This window comes from Psittacula echo (genome assembly GCF_963264785.1).
Source record: "Psittacula echo genome assembly, chromosome: 14".
Classification (NCBI taxonomy): domain Eukaryota; kingdom Metazoa; phylum Chordata; class Aves; order Psittaciformes; family Psittacidae; genus Psittacula; species Psittacula echo.
Window position 1 is genome coordinate 10,716,090 of NC_137750.1, and position 15,966 is coordinate 10,732,055.

At 55.6% G+C, this 15,966-nt stretch overlaps 3 protein-coding genes across 3 annotated transcripts; 2 read left to right on the forward strand and 1 right to left on the reverse strand.

Annotated features, from left to right (window-relative positions):
- Window positions 1-2,413: 2,413 nt before the first annotated feature.
- On the forward strand, window positions 2,414-2,743 carry LOC308227119 (uncharacterized protein; the record flags this gene model as incomplete). Its single annotated transcript, XM_080629439.1, has 1 exon — window positions 2,414-2,743. The coding sequence occupies one exon, from the start codon at window positions 2,414-2,416 to the stop codon at window positions 2,741-2,743; it is 330 nt and encodes a 109-aa protein (XP_080485565.1).
- A 4,794-nt stretch (window positions 2,744-7,537) lies between these two features.
- On the reverse strand, window positions 7,538-7,867 carry LOC308227100 (uncharacterized protein; the record flags this gene model as incomplete). The annotated part of the gene is made up of 1 exon (XM_080629397.1): window positions 7,538-7,867. The coding sequence occupies one exon, from the start codon at window positions 7,865-7,867 to the stop codon at window positions 7,538-7,540; it is 330 nt and encodes a 109-aa protein (XP_080485523.1).
- Window positions 7,868-11,354: 3,487 nt separating this feature from the next.
- On the forward strand, window positions 11,355-11,684 carry LOC308227030 (uncharacterized protein; the record flags this gene model as incomplete). Its single annotated transcript, XM_080629295.1, has 1 exon — window positions 11,355-11,684. One exon carries the CDS (start codon window positions 11,355-11,357, stop codon window positions 11,682-11,684), a length of 330 nt encoding a protein of 109 aa, XP_080485421.1.
- Window positions 11,685-15,966: the final 4,282 nt, after the last annotated feature.

Below are 15,966 nucleotides of genomic sequence, written 5' to 3' on the forward strand. Positions count from 1 at the left end.
AGAGCTCGGCTGGAAGATGAAAGACATGCCTCCTCTGCCTGAAATGCTTGGCTCCCTTTTCATCCTGGAAAAATCACTCATGTCACTGTGTTGATAGCAATTGTGGTTGTCCCGCAGACCAACGCTCCTTTGAGGTCCCATTGCGGGTGCTGGTGAAGCCTTGGGGCAGATGGAGGCCATGACTGGGTGTTGTGCCTGTCCTGCCCTTCCTGGGCAACATGGCCACTGCTTACTTAGCACTCTGCCTGTGGAGCAAGCCTGAACGGCACTCAGGAGGGTCTCTCTTGGGTGGGCTCTGCCTGGCCCTGAGCAAGACCAGTGCCTGCAGGCTATGGAGATGCTCAGAGCCCAGGCAGGCCCCTGCAGGATGGCTGCTCTGCTGAGGGCACTGGGAACGCCGGGGTGGTTGGGAGATGATGGTCAAACAAAGCCCTCCTGAGCTCAGGAGGGAAGCCCTCTCCCGAGGAGAAGCAGCGGCTCAGCATGTCCTGGAGAGCGATGAAGGAGCTGCTGACTCATGCCTGAGTGTGAGCCATCACCAAGTGGACCTGTTGGCTTCGGCACACTCTTCCCACAGAAAACAACGCTCCTCTTTGCATCATTGGAGGGTGGCTTGTTCAGGTCACTTGACCCGGAGGGTCCGGCTTGTTTTGCCCAGCTCAGGGACAGATGGGCACCTTCAGGGCCCTTTAATTGCGAGGTGGCAGCAGCAGTCACCAGAAAGTGCTGAGCCACTATGAGAGACGTCAGCTCCACCTCGGGCTGAATCACCCATGGCCTGGCACCAGGGGCTCGGGGGGAAATGGCTTCAGATGTGCAGAGGTGCAGCTTCACATCCGCGTTCCTGCAGACATGCAGCTTCTGGTACAGTGTTGTCAGGACCGTCAGCGTCTTGCCCAAACACTTGGGGACTCCTTGCAACCCTGTCGTGCTCCTGGGTGAAAGAGCAGCCAAAGGAGGACAGCACAGACGTGCCCTGACGCTCGCACTCAGAGCCGTTTCCGGAGCGCAGAGCAGGCGGAGGCAGGCAGCGAGCCCCGTGCCTGGGCTGCTCTCCTCCTTGGCCTGCCCCTGCCCCGCTGCTGGCTGCAGAAGGGGGGGAGCCATTCCTGTGCCACGAGGAGCCCGGCCTTGGCTGTGCCTGAGCAGAGCTGAGGCAGCTGGAGAGGGCGCACGCATCCACCTGCCTCAGCAGCCGTGCGGGATCACCCGAGGGCAGGAAGCGGGCACCACAGGCCCACGCTTGCTCCACGGGAAGCCTTCTGCTTTGAACTGCAGGCACCAGGGGACACGTCCTTCCAGGCCGGGCAAGGACACAGAAAGTGAAAAGCACCCTCAGCCAAATGCCCATGGGTTTGCTCCCCTGCCCCTTTGAGCTGGCAGCCTTGGGGCTGTCGACTCACTTCGGGAATGAGGAGTTTGGGATTGAGAAATGACACATTGCCCTGCAGCAAGACCTTTCCCCCTGCAACCTTTTTAGCCTTGCTTTGAGGCCACCTCTAGGAATGCTCCCAGTGCCCCCCTCGTTCACACAATGGTGCTTCTCGCCATCCCACAAAAGGGTCCTTCTTTGGCCTTCACCTTCCAGCCACCTCGGGGGATCTGAGTTCCCTTCTTTCTGTGTCCCTGGTCCAGAAAGGCATCCGGCCGGGCTTGGCTGGTTCCTGAGCCCTTGCGTGGCCCTGCGGGACCTGTGTTCCTCAGCCTCAGCCCTTCCACAGATGAGCCAGGCGAGTGCCCTTCATCAGCAGCGCTCCGCAGCTCTGGGCCAGGCTGAGAGGGGCCCTCACGCTCCCCAGCAAGGATGTGCACAACCCTCACACAGGGCCTGGAGCTCCCGAAACCCTCTCTGGAGGCTGGCGGGGACCTCCGTGGCCGTTGCGTTGAGGAGCAGCATCGGGTGCATCACGGCTGCGGTATCACCCAATGGGGAAATGCAAATCAGACCTTTCGGATGAAAGAGACAATTGTCCATCTCATGGCTGTGCTTTGCAAACCTCAAATTGCTGTTTGTTAACGTGCTTCACAAAGACACACGTGTTCCACGTGTCCCAAGGCGCTGGCTCACGGTATAAAAGGCCGTTCTACTCCAGGCCCTTCCATCCACAGCTCTTCTCTTGCTTTCCTCGGAGAACTCGGTACGTCTGAACTCCCTTCTTCTCTTCCTGCTGGGACGAGGGGGACTGCTCCCCTGCTGTGCGGGGTCCTTCTGAGCAGGGCTGCAGGCTGGAAAATGCCCCGTGCTCCCCTCTGCTGGGAGGTGGGATGGTGCGGGGAGAGGGAAGGCTTTTTTCTGCCCTGGCCATGCAGTGCCCGTTGCCAGAGGCGCGGAGCTGGGCGTCTGACAGGGCCCGGCAGCTCATGGCCTCTGCTCCCTGTCTGGGTCCCGCAGGCTCTCCTCCCTCCAGCAGACATGTTGTGCTACAGCCCCTGCCTGCCCGCTGCCTGCGGCCCAACCCCGCTCGCCAACAGCTGCAACGAGCCGTGCGTCCTGCGCTGCGCCGACTCCAGCGTTGCCATCCAGCCCTCGCCAGTGCTGGTGACGCTGCCGGGCCCGATCCTCAGCTCCTTCCCGCAGAGCACAGCCGTGGGATCCAGCGCCTCGGCTGCCGTGGGCAGCTCTCTCAGCGCTGCCAGCGTGCCCATCGCTTCGGGGGGCTCCCTGGGGCTGGGGGGCTATGGCTGGGCAGGGCTGGGCCGGGGGCTCTGCGGGGCTCTGGGACGTGGCAATCTCTTGTGCTGAAGCCCGTGCATTGCCTGCCCCTGCTCCAGCGCCAGCAGCCTCCAACAAAGCCCTGCGGACAGCCCGGAGAGCGTGGCTGTGCTCTGCAGAGGAGCCCAGCTCTGGCCGCTCCGCCTGGAGGAAGGTGCCTGCGCTGCCCTTCTCTCTCTCTCCCCAGCAAACCTCTGGCTTTCCTTTTCTTGCTCTGCTTTCCCCTCACTTGCCACCTCTTACCTGAGCTTTACTCGGCCTCCAAAATGCATTGCTTAAGTTCTCGTCTGTTCCAGTTTCCCTGGATTATCTCAATAAAGACATTGGGCATCAGCTCTGCGAGAGAGTCATCTTTCTTTCCTCCTTCCCTCTTCTCCAGTCGCAACCAGCAGAGTACCCAGAAGTGTTCCTCCCTTGCTAAAACTATGGCTTTCTCCATGGTTTCGGGGCTTGAGAGAGCCTCGTCTGTTGCCCTTGACATCCCATGGCAATGGAGATTGCCTTTCCACAAGTGCAACGAGCTGGATGGCTGGGCGCTCCATGGCTGTAGCAAGAACTGCTGTTGCCTGGCAAAGGTAGAGTGCAGCACTCAGAGATCTGGATGGTTGGGAAGTCCCCGAGTGTACCCGGAGAACTTCTGGGCTGAGCAGGCATTTCCTGACAACCTGGAACAGAACTGTTGTGGAACGCACACACAATTGAGGTCAGGATGGAACTGATGGCTAAAGCCAATCGTCTTATGACCCTGTAAGTTATTGTGCCAGGAGAGAGACACTTTGGGCTCTCCTGGACTGCAGTGAGCTGCAACCAGGTCGCTCCCTCTGAATGGGGCACCCCCCAGAGTCCATAAACTCTCAAGGTTACATTCCACTACACGCAGCGTTGACCGAGTCTGAGACTCAGATAGGAGCCAGGCGCACCCAGGCTCCGTCAGGAGTTCAGAAAGCAATAGGGGTCTGTTCTGAATGGTGTCACTTAAGGGGAGGGTCCCCCTTACCCTTGTCACCTTCAGTCTCGATACAAATCATTTTAGCTTGGTTCTACCTTGATTTTCCTTTATGCATTCCATTAGACACAAATTGGTGACCAAGTCTGAGACTAAGCCAAGATCCAGCCACATCCAGGCTCTGTCAGGAGTTTCAAAAGCAGGGGGGATCTGTTCTGAACCTCATGACTCAGCAGCAGGGTCTCCCTCATATCTTTTTGCCTTCAGGCCCTATACCAATCCCCTTTAGCTTGGTTTCACCTCCATTTTCCTCTCTACACTTCATCTATGTAATCAGCAGCAGAGTGAGCCTTGCCATCAAATTCTGTTCAATCATGCCTTATTTATGAACTGCTCTTGCTAACACCTTTGATGGTCATTTTTTGAGTGACCCTAAACCCGTCATTTTCCACCACACTCTCCCACATCAAACAGAATAAAAAGCCAGGAGCAGCATCATCATCATCATCATTTGCAGCAGCAGCGGCAGCAGCAGCAGGAGGGCACTGACGAGGTGGCCGAGTGGTGAAGGCGATGGACTGCTAATCCATTGTGCTCTGCACGCGTGGGTTCGAATCCCATCCTCGTCGGGCAGCTCAGTGTGTGCCCCACATAAGACTTTGTTTTGAGATGACAGTGGCCTGATGAGACCTTGCAAGGTTTTCAAGAGGCTCAGCACACACCTCAACCTCTTCTGGCTGTACCTAGGCAGGAGGAACAAGAAGGGAAACAAGGGAGATCCAGAAACTCACAGGAATCTCACTGCCTCCATGATCCCTGCAATGATGAGAGAGCAAAACCCCTGGGAAGTGTTTTACAAGAACAGGTAGCACAGGAAGGTGCTTGGGATTCGGAAGCCTGGGTGTATGAAGAAGTCTTCCTTACCAAGCTGGTGGTCTTCTACAGGGAGGTGACTGCTGTGTGAACTGATGGTGATATTTGTAGTCGTCAATTTTACAATTGAGTACATTCAGAGTGAAGTATTGTAGAAATCTAGAATGGTTTGGGTTGGAAAGGACCTTAAGATCATGCAGTTCCAATCCCCTGCCATGGGCAGGGAGACCTTCCACTAGAGCATGTTGCTGCAACCCCTATCCAAGCTGGGCTTGAACCCTGCAAGGAATGGGGCAACCACAGCTTCTCTGGGCACCCTGTGCCAGTGCCTCAGCACTCTCACAGGGAAGAAGTTCTTCCTTATACCTAACCTGAACTCCCCTGTTTTGGTTTGAACCCATCACCCCCTGTCCTATCACTACAGTCCCTGATGAAGAGTCGCTCCCCAGCATCCTTGTAGCCCCCTTCAGACACTGGACGCTGCTCTGAGGTCTCCACGCTGCTTTCTCTTCTCCAGGCTGAACAGCCCCAGTCTTCTGTGCCTGTCTTTGTACGGGAGGTGCTCCAGCCCCTGATCATCCTTGTGTCCTCCTCTGGACTTGCTCCAAGAGTTCCATGTCCTTCTTATGTTGGGGACACCAGAACTGCACACAGTGCTCCAAGTATCTAACCCTTGCGGAGAGGCAAGAAGACTTTCTGAATTCAGAATATTGGATAGGTTTGAGGTTCAGATTTCAAAACTGTACTCTAGGTTTTGGAATGATGATGAGTTCATAGGAACTGACAAATGCCATCGCAGCAGGGAAATTGTAGTGGGGCAAAAGTTATTAATGTTTCAGTTATCTTTTTCATTAAAAATGCAGTGGGAGCTTGGATTCCTCTCATAGCTGATGGGAGAGGATGAAGAGAGAGCCAGACTCTTCCCAGCAGTACCAACTGGCAGTGCAAGAGGTAAAGGGTACAAATTAAACACATGAAATTCAAGGAAGGAAACCACTGTCTTAGTGTGAGGCAGGTCAAAGAGTGGACCAGGTTGCCCAGAGAGGCTGTGGAGGCTCCATCCTTGGAGATGCTGAAAACCCAACTAGACTACATGCTAAGCAAGCAGCTCAAGGTGACTCTGCTGGAGCAGTTGGCTGGCACTAAAGGGTCTCTGGAGGTCCCTTCCACCCCCAGCGATTCTCAGACTCTGTGAACAGGTAAGAGTAATGTCTCCCATCAAAATCTTACTTCAAATGTTGTGTGACAGGAAGTGCTTTTTCAATCCTATCGCCTGTTGAGCTTTTCTGAAGGCAAGGTGAACAACATCCACTGCTCATGCCTTCTCCATCAGGCTAGTCACCTCCCTGTAGAAGGCTACCAGCTTGGTAAGGAAGACTTCTTCATACACCCAGGCTTCCGAATCCCAAGCACCTTCCTGTGCTACCTGTTCTTGTAAAACACTTCCCAGGGGTTTTGCTCTCTCATCATTGCAGGGATCATGGAGGCAGTGAGATTCCTGTGAGTTTCTGGATCTCCCTTGTTTCCCTTCTTGTTCCTCCTGCCTAGGTGCAGCCAGAAGAGGTTGAGGTGTGTGCTGAGCCTCTTGAAAACCTTGCAAGGTCTCATCAGGCCACTGTCATCTCAAAACAAAGTCTTATGTGGGGCACACACTGAGCTCCCCGACGAGGATGGGATTTGAACCCACGCGTGCAGAGCACAATGGATTAGCAGTCCATCGCCTTCACCACTCGGCCACCTCGTCAGTGCCCTCCTGCTGCTGCTGCCGCTGCTGCTGCAAATGATGATGATGATGCTGCTGCTCCTGGCTTTTTATTCTGTTTGATGTGGGAGAGTGTGGTGGAAAATGACGGGTTTAGGGTCACTCAAAAAATGACCATCAAAGGTGTTAGCAAGAGCAGTTCATAAATAAGGCATGATTGAACAGAATTTGATGGCAAGGCTCACTCTGCTGCTGATTACATAGATGAAGTGTAGAGAGGAAAATGGAGGTGAAACCAAGCTAAAGGGGATTGGTATAGGGCCTGAAGGCATAAAGATATGAGGGAGACCCTGCTGCTGAGTCATGAGGTTCAGAACGGACCCCTATTGCTTTCTGAACTCCTGACAGAGCCTGGGTGCGCCTGGCTCCTATCTGAGTCTCAGACTCGGTCAACGCTGCGTGTAGTGGAATGTAACCTTGAGAGTTTATGGACTCTGGGGGGTGCCCCATTCAGAGGGAGCGACCTGGTTGCAGCTCACTGCAGTCCAGGAGAGCCCAAAGTGTCTCTCTCCTGGCACAATAACTTACAGGGTCATAAGACGATTGGCTTTAGCCATCAGTTCCATCCTGACCTCAATTGTGTGTGCGTTCCACAACAGTTCTGTTCCAGGTTGTCAGGAAATGCCTGCTCAGCCCAGAAGTTCTCCGGGTACACTCGGGGACTTCCCAACCATCCAGATCTCTGAGTGCTGCACTCTACCTTTGCCAGGCAACAGCAGTTCTTGCTACAGCCATGGAGCGCCCAGCCATCCAGCTCGTTGCACTTGTGGAAAGGCAATCTCCATTGCCATGGGATGTCAAGGGCAACAGATGAGGCTCTCTCAAGCCCCGAAACCATGGAGAAAGCCATAGTTTTAGCAAGGGAGGAACACTTCTGGGTACTCTGCTGGTTGCGACTGGAGAAGAGGGAAGGAGGAAAGAAAGATGACTCTCTCGCAGAGCTGATGCCCAATGTCTTTATTGAGATAATCCAGGGAAACTGGAACAGACGAGAACTTAAGCAATGCATTTTGGAGGCCGAGTAAAGCTCAGGTAAGAGGTGGCAAGTGAGGGGAAAGCAGAGCAAGAAAAGGAAAGCCAGAGGTTTGTTGGGGAGAGAGAGAAGGGCAGCGCAGGCGCCTTCCTCCAGGCGGAGCGGCCGGAGCTGGGCTCCTCTGCAGAGCACAGCCACGCTCTCCGGGCTGTCCGCAGGGCTTTGTTGGAGGCTGCTGGCGCTGGAGCAGGGGCAGTCAATGCACGGGCTTCAGCACAAGAGATTGCCACGTCCCAGAGCCCCGCAGAGCCCCCGGCCCAGCCCTGCCCAGCCATAGCCCCCCAGCCCCAGGGAGCCCCCCGAAGCGATGGGCACGCTGGCAGCGCTGAGAGAGCTGCCCACGGCAGCCGAGGCGCTGGATCCCACGGCTGTGCTCTGCGGGAAGGAGCTGAGGATCGGGCCCGGCAGCGTCACCAGCACTGGCGAGGGCTGGATGGCAACGCTGGAGTCGGCGCAGCGCAGGACGCACGGCTCGTTGCAGCTGTTGGCGAGCGGGGTTGGGCCGCAGGCAGCGGGCAGGCAGGGGCTGTAGCACGACATGTCTGCTGGAGGGAGGAGAGCCTGCGGGACCCAGACAGGGAGCAGAGGCCATGAGCTGCCGGGCCCTGTCAGACGCCCAGCTCCGCGCCTCTGGCAACGGGCACTGCATGGCCAGGGCAGGAAAAAGCCTTCCCTCTCCCCGCACCATCCCACCTCCCAGCAGAGGGGAGCACGGGGCATTTTCCAGCCTGCAGCCCTGCTCAGAAGGACCCCGCACAGCAGGGGAGCAGTCCCCCCCTCCCAGCAGGAAGAGAAGAAGGGAGTTCAGACGTACCGAGTTCTCCGAGGAAAGCAAGAGAAGAGCTGTGGATGGAAGGGCCTGGAGTAGAACGGCCTTTTATACCGTGAGCCAGCGCCTTGGGACACGTGGAACACGTGTGTCTTTGTGAAGCACGTTAACAAACAGCAATTTGAGGTTTGCAAAGCACAGCCATGAGATGGACAATTGTCTCTTTCATCCGAAAGGTCTGATTTGCATTTCCCCATTGGGTGATACCGCAGCCGTGATGCATCCGATGCTGCTCCTCAACGCAACGGCCACGGAGGTCCCCGCCAGCCTCCAGAGAGGGTTTCGGGAGCTCCAGGCCCTGTGTGAGGGTTGTGCACATCCTTGCTGGGGAGCGTGAGGGCCCCTCTCAGCCTGGCCCAGAGCTGCGGAGCGCTGCTGATGAAGGGCACTCGCCTGGCTCATCTGTGGAAGGGCTGAGGCTGAGGAACACAGGTCCCGCAGGGCCACGCAAGGGCTCAGGAACCAGCCAAGCCCGGCCGGATGCCTTTCTGGACCAGGGACACAGAAAGAAGGGAACTCAGATCCCCCGAGGTGGCTGGAAGGTGAAGGCCAAAGAAGGACCCTTTTGTGGGATGGCGAGAAGCACCATTGTGTGAACGAGGGGGGCACTGGGAGCATTCCTAGAGGTGGCCTCAAAGCAAGGCTAAAAAGGTTGCAGGGGGAAAGGTCTTGCTGCAGGGCAATGTGTCATTTCTCAATCCCAAACTCCTCATTCCCGAAGTGAGTCGACAGCCCCAAGGCTGCCAGCTCAAAGGGGCAGGGGAGCAAACCCATGGGCATTTGGCTGAGGGTGCTTTTCACTTTCTGTGTCCTTGCCCGGCCTGGAAGGACGTGTCCTCTGGTGCCTGCAGTTCAAAGCAGAAGGCTTCCCGTGGAGCAAGCGTGGGCCTGTGGTGCCCGCTTCCTGCCCTCGGGTGATCCCGCACGGCTGCTGAGGCAGGTGGATGCGTGCGCCCTCTCCAGCTGCCTCAGCTCTGCTCAGGCACAGCCAAGGCCGGGCTCCTCGTGGCACAGGAATGGCTCCCCCCCTTCTGCAGCCAGCAGCGGGGCAGGGGCAGGCCAAGGAGGAGAGCAGCCCAGGCACGGGGCTCGCTGCCTGCCTCCGCCTGCTCTGCGCTCCGGAAACGGCTCTGAGTGCGAGCGTCAGGGCACGTCTGTGCTGTCCTCCTTTGGCTGCTCTTTCACCCAGGAGCACGACAGGGTTGCAAGGAGTCCCCAAGTGTTTGGGCAAGACGCTGACGGTCCTGACAACACTGTACCAGAAGCTGCATGTCTGCAGGAACGCGGATGTGAAGCTGCACCTCTGCACATCTGAAGCCATTTCCCCCCGAGCCCCTGGTGCCAGGCCATGGGTGATTCAGCCCGAGGTGGAGCTGACGTCTCTCATAGTGGCTCAGCACTTTCTGGTGACTGCTGCTGCCACCTCGCAATTAAAGGGCCCTGAAGGTGCCCATCTGTCCCTGAGCTGGGCAAAACAAGCCGGACCCTCCGGGTCAAGTGACCTGAACAAGCCACCCTCCAATGATGCAAAGAGGAGCGTTGTTTTCTGTGGGAAGAGTGTGCCGAAGCCAACAGGTCCACTTGGTGATGGCTCACACTCAGGCATGAGTCAGCAGCTCCTTCATCGCTCTCCAGGACATGCTGAGCCGCTGCTTCTCCTCGGGAGAGGGCTTCCCTCCTGAGCTCAGGAGGGCTTTGTTTGACCATCACCTCCCAACCACCCCGGCGTTCCCAGTGCCCTCAGCAGAGCAGCCATCCTGCAGGGGCCTGCCTGGGCTCTGAGCATCTCCATAGCCTGCAGGCACTGGTCTTGCTCAGGGCCAGGCAGAGCCCACCCAAGAGAGACCCTCCTGAGTGCCGTTCAGGCTTGCTCCACAGGCAGAGTGCTAAGTAAGCAGTGGCCATGTTGCCCAGGAAGGGCAGGACAGGCACAACACCCAGTCATGGCCTCCATCTGCCCCAAGGCTTCACCAGCACCCGCAATGGGACCTCAAAGGAGCGTTGGTCTGCGGGACAACCACAATTGCTATCAACACAGTGACATGAGTGATTTTTCCAGGATGAAAAGGGAGCCAAGCATTTCAGGCAGAGGAGGCATGTCTTTCATCTTCCAGCCGAGCTCTGAGAAGCCAAAATTGCCCTTTCTCAACATGCTTCGTGTTTGGGTCATTTTTCAGCTCCCCTGGGGCTCTGGGCCGCAGTATAAAAGTGGCGCAGCTGCCAGCTCCTCCATCCTCTCCTCGTGCCTTCCTCTGCTCCGGGAAGTTGGTAAGTCTCAGTTCATTTTGCCTCGTCTCCCTGCTTGGCAGAAGAGGTTTTTTGTGGTGAGGGCCTCCCTGGTTCTTGGTGAATGGTCTGGGATGTGGATCAGGACACTGGTTGGTCTCTTTGCCAGCCGTGGTTCTCTCCAAGGCTCAGGTCCTACGGCCAGCACTGTCTAACCCATGACTGGGCGACATCCACAGTTCAGCGATGCTGCTTTTGCACTAATGGCAGGCTGAGGAGCTCCCTCAGGAGAGCCAGTCCCACCATTCACGTCTTCCTCCGTAGTGGCTGCTGTCCTCAGGAGCCTGTTGCGTTGGGCTCAGCCATGTCCCGTCCTGAGAGCGGTGGGTGAGAGGAGCCTGACCTGGCAAGCCCAGGGCGCTCAAGGGCAGGGCGCTTGCCTGCGTGAACAAATGGGTGCTGGTACAAGGGCTGATGGCCAGGAAGTGCAGAGCCGATTCCAAGGAGAGGGATCCTCTTGATCTGCAATAGAAAATCTTTCCCTGCCTAAGGCCACAGCGTCAAGGCTGTGCTCAACCCATCTGAATAACCCAACACCCATATTCGCATTCTGGGAAGGGGCTTCATGAGGACTCTCTCTGGGGGCCTTCCCCACCAAGCCTTCGAGAGCAAGCAGGAGGGTTGCTGTGAAATCCCCTGGTAAAGGAGCACCCAGAGGCAGCAGAGCAGCTGGAGGGGGGGACTGCTCCCCTGCTGTGCGGGGTCCTTCTGAGCAGGGCTGCAGGCTGGAAAATGCCCCGTGCTCCCCTCTGCTGGGAGGTGGGATGGTGCGGGGAGAGGGAAGGCTTTTTCCTGCCCTGGCCATGCAGTGCCCGTTGCCAGAGGCGCGGAGCTGGGCGTCTGACAGGGCCCGGCAGCTCATGGCCTCTGCTCCCTGTCTGGGTCCCGCAGGCTCTCCTCCCTCCAGCAGACATGTCGTGCTACAGCCCCTGCCTGCCCGCTGCCTGCGGCCCAACCCCGCTCGCCAACAGCTGCAACGAGCCGTGCGTCCTGCGCTGCGCCGACTCCAGCGTTGCCATCCAGCCCTCGCCAGTGCTGGTGACGCTGCCGGGCCCGATCCTCAGCTCCTTCCCGCAGAGCACAGCCGTGGGATCCAGCGCCTCGGCTGCCGTGGGCAGCTCTCTCAGCGCTGCCAGCGTGCCCATCGCTTCGGGGGGCTCCCTGGGGCTGGGGGGCTATGGCTGGGCAGGGCTGGGCCGGGGGCTCTGCGGGGCTCTGGGACGTGGCAATCTCTTGTGCTGAAGCCCGTGCATTGACTGCCCCTGCTCCAGCGCCAGCAGCCTCCAACAAAGCCCTGCGGACAGCCCGGAGAGCGTGGCTGTGCTCTGCAGAGGAGCCCAGCTCCGGCCGCTCCGCCTGGAGGAAGGCGCCTGCGCTGCCCTTCTCTCTCTCCCCAGCAAACCTCTGGCTTTCCTTTTCTTGCTCTGCTTTCCCCTCACTTGCCACCTCTTACCTGAGCTTTACTCGGCCTCCAAAATGCATTGCTTAAGTTCTCGTCTGTTCCAGTTTCCCTGGATTATCTCAATAAAGACATTGGGCATCAGCTCTGCGAGAGAGTCATCTTTCTTTCCTCCTTCCCTCTTCTCCAGTCGCAACCAGCAGAGTACCCAGAAGTGTTCCTCCCTTGCTAAAACTATGGCTTTCTCCATGGTTTCGGGGCTTGAGAGAGCCTCGTCTGTTGCCCTTGACATCCCATGGCAATGGAGATTGCCATTCCACAAGTGCAACGAGCTGGATGGCTGGGCGCTCCATGGCTGTAGCAAGAACTGCTGTTGCCTGGCAAAGGTAGAGTGCAGCACTCAGAGATCTGGATGGTTGGGAAGTCCCCGAGTGTACCCGGAGAACTTCTGGGCTGAGCAGGCATTTCCTGACAACCTGGAACAGAACTGTTGTGGAACGCACACACAATTGAGGTCAGGATGGAACTGATAGCTAAAGCCAATCGTCTTATGACCCTGTAAGTTATTGTGCCAGGAGAGAGACACTTTGGGCTCTCCTGGACTGCAGTGAGCTGCAACCAGGTCGCTCCCTCTGAATGGGGCACCCCCCAGAGTCCATAAACTCTCAAGGTTACATTCCACTACACGCAGCGTTGACCGAGTCTGAGACTCAGATAGGAGCCAGGCGCACCCAGGCTCTGTCAGGAGTTCAGAAAGCAATAGGGGTCTGTTCTGAATGGTGTCACTTAAGGGGAGGGTCCCCCTTACCCTTGTCACCTTCAGTCTCGATACAAATCATTTTAGCTTGGTTCTACCTTGATTTTCCTTTATGCATTCCATTAGACACAAATTGGTGACCAAGTCTGAGACTAAGCCAAGATCCAGCCACATCCAGGCTCTGTCAGGAGTTTCAAAAGCAGGGGGGATCTGTTCTGAACCTCATGACTCAGCAGCAGGGTCTCCCTCATATCTTTTTGCCTTCAGGCCCTATACCAATCCCCTTTAGCTTGGTTTCACCTCCATTTTCCTCTCTACACTTCATCTATGTAATCAGCAGCAGAGTGAGCCTTGCCATCAAATTCTGTTCAATCATGCCTTATTTATGAACTGCTCTTGCTAACACATTTGATGGTCATTTTTTGAGTGACCCTAAACCCGTCATTTCCCACCACACTCTCCCACATCAAACAGAATAAAGAGCCAGGAGCAGCAGCATCATCATCATCATTTGCAGCAGCAGCGGCAGCAGCAGCAGGAGGGCACTGACGAGGTGGCCGAGTGGTGAAGGCGATGGACTGCTAATCCATTGTGCTCTGCACGCGTGGGTTCGAATCCCATCCTCGTCGGGCAGCTCAGTGTGTGCCCCACATAAGACTTTGTTTTGAGATGACAGTGGCCTGATGAGACCTTGCAAGGTTTTCAAGAGGCTCAGCACACACCTCAACCTCTTCTGGCTGTACCTAGGCAGGAGGAACAAGAAGGGAAACAAGGGAGATCCAGAAACTCACAGGAATCTCACTGCCTCCATGATCCCTGCAATGATGAGAGAGCAAAACCCCTGGGAAGTGTTTTACAAGAACAGGTAGCACAGGAAGGTGCTTGGGATTCGGAAGCCTGGGTGTATGAAGAAGTCTTCCTTACCAAGCTGGTAGCCTTCTACAGGGAGGTGACTAGCCTGATGGAGAAGGCATGAGCAGTGGATGTTGTTCACCTTGCCTTCAGAAAAGCTCAACAGGCGATAGGATTGAAAAAGACAATACAAGTAAAGCACTTCCTGTCACACAACATTTGAAGTAAGATTTTGATGGGAGACATTACTCTTACCTGTTCACAGAGTCTGAGAATCGCTGGGGGTGGAAGGGACCTCCAGAGACCCTTTAGTGCCAGCCAACTGCTCCAGCAGAGTCACCTTGTGCTGCTTGCTTAGCATGTAGTCTAGTTGGGTTTTCAGCATCTCCAAGGATGGAGCCTCCACAGCCTCTCTGGGCAACCTGGTCCACTCTTTGACCTGCCTCACACTAAGACAGTGGTTTCCTTCCTTGAATTTCATGTGTTTAATTTGTACCCTTTACCTCTTGCACTGCCAGTTGGTACTGCTGGGAAGAGTCTGGCTCTCTCTTCATCCTCTCCCATCAGCTATGAGAGGAATCCAAGCTCCCACTGCATTTTTAATGAAAAAGATAACTGAAACATTAATAACTTTTGCCCCACTACAATTTCCCTGCTGCGATGGCATTTGTCAGTTCCTATGAACTCATCATCATTCCAAAACCTAGAGTACAGTTTTGAAATCTGAACCTCAAACCTATCCAATATTCTGAATTCAGAAAGTCTTCTTGCCTCTCCGCAAGGGTTAGATACTTGGAGCACTGTGTGCAGTTCTGGTGTCCCCAACATAAGAAGGACATGGAACTCTTGGAGCAAGTCCAGAGGAGGACACAAGGATGATCAGGGGCTGGAGCACCTCCCGTACAAAGACAGGCACAGAAGACTGGGGCTGTTCAGCCTGGAGAAGAGAAGGCAGCGTGGAGACCTCAGAGCAGCGTCCAGTGTCTGAAGGGGGCTACAAGGATGCAGGGGAGCGACACTTCATCAGGGACTGTAGTGATAGGACAGGGGGTGATGGGTTCAAACCAAAACAGGGGAGTTCAGGTTAGGTATAAGGAAGAACTTCTTCCCTGTGAGAGTGCTGAGGGGCTGGCATAGGGTGCCCAGAGAAGCTGTGGTTGCCCCATTCCTTGCAGGGTTCAAGCCCAGCTTGGATAGGGGTTGCAGCAACATGCTCTAGTGGAAGGTCTCCCTTCCCATGGCAGGGGATTGGAACTGCATGATCTTAAGGTCCTTTCCAACCCAAACCATTCTAGATTTCTACAATACTTCACTCTGAATGTACTCAATTGTAAAATTGACGACTACAAATATCACCATCAGTTCACACAGCAGTCACCTCCCTGTAGAAGACCACCAGCTTGGTAAGGAAGACTTCTTCATACACCCAGGCTTCCGAATCCCAAGCACCTTCCTGTGCTACCTGTTCTTGTAAAACACTTCCCAGGGGTTTTGCTCTCTCATCATTGCAGGGATCATGGAGGCAGTGAGATTCCTGTGAGTTTCTGGATCTCCCTTGTTTCCCTTCTTGTTCCTCCTGCCTAGGTACAGCCAGAAGAGGTTGAGGTGTGTGCTGAGCCTCTTGAAAACCTTGCAAGGTCTCATCAGGCCACTGTCATCTCAAAACAAAGTCTTATGTGGGGCACACACTGAGCTGCCCGACGAGGATGGGATTCGAACCCACGCGTGCAGAGCACAATGGATTAGCAGTCCATCGCCTTCACCACTCGGCCACCTCGTCAGTGCCCTCCTGCTGCTGCTGCCGCTGCTGCTGCAAATGATGATGATGATGCTGCTGCTCCTGGCTTTTTATTCTGTTTGATGTGGGAGAGTGTGGTGGGAAATGACGGGTTTAGGGTCACTCAAAAAATGACCATCAAATGTGTTAGCAAGAGCAGTTCATAAATAAGGCATGATTGAACAGAATTTGATGGCAAGGCTCACTCTGCTGCTGATTACATAGATGAAGTGTAGAGAGGAAAATGGAGGTGAAACCAAGCTAAAGGGGATTGGTATAGGGCCTGAAGGCAAAAAGATATGAGGGAGACCCTGCTGCTGAGTCATGAGGTTCAGAACAGATCCCCCCTGCTTTTGAAACTCCTGACAGAGCCTGGATGTGGCTGGATCTTGGCTTAGTCTCAGACTTGGTCACCAATTTGTGTCTAATGGAATGCATAAAGGAAAATCAAGGTAGAACCAAGCTAAAATGATTTGTATCGAGACTGAAGGTGACAAGGGTAAGGGGGACCCTCCCCTTAAGTGACACCATTCAGAACAGACCCCTATTGCTTTCTGAACTCCTGACAGAGCCTGGGTGCGCCTGGCTCCTATCTGAGTCTCAGACTCGGTCAACGCTGCGTGTAGTGGAATGTAACCTTGAGAGTTTATGGACTCTGGGGGGTGCCCCATTCAGAGGGAGCGACCTGGTTGCAGCTCACTGCAGTCCAGGAGAGCCCAAAGTGTCTCTCTCCTGGCAC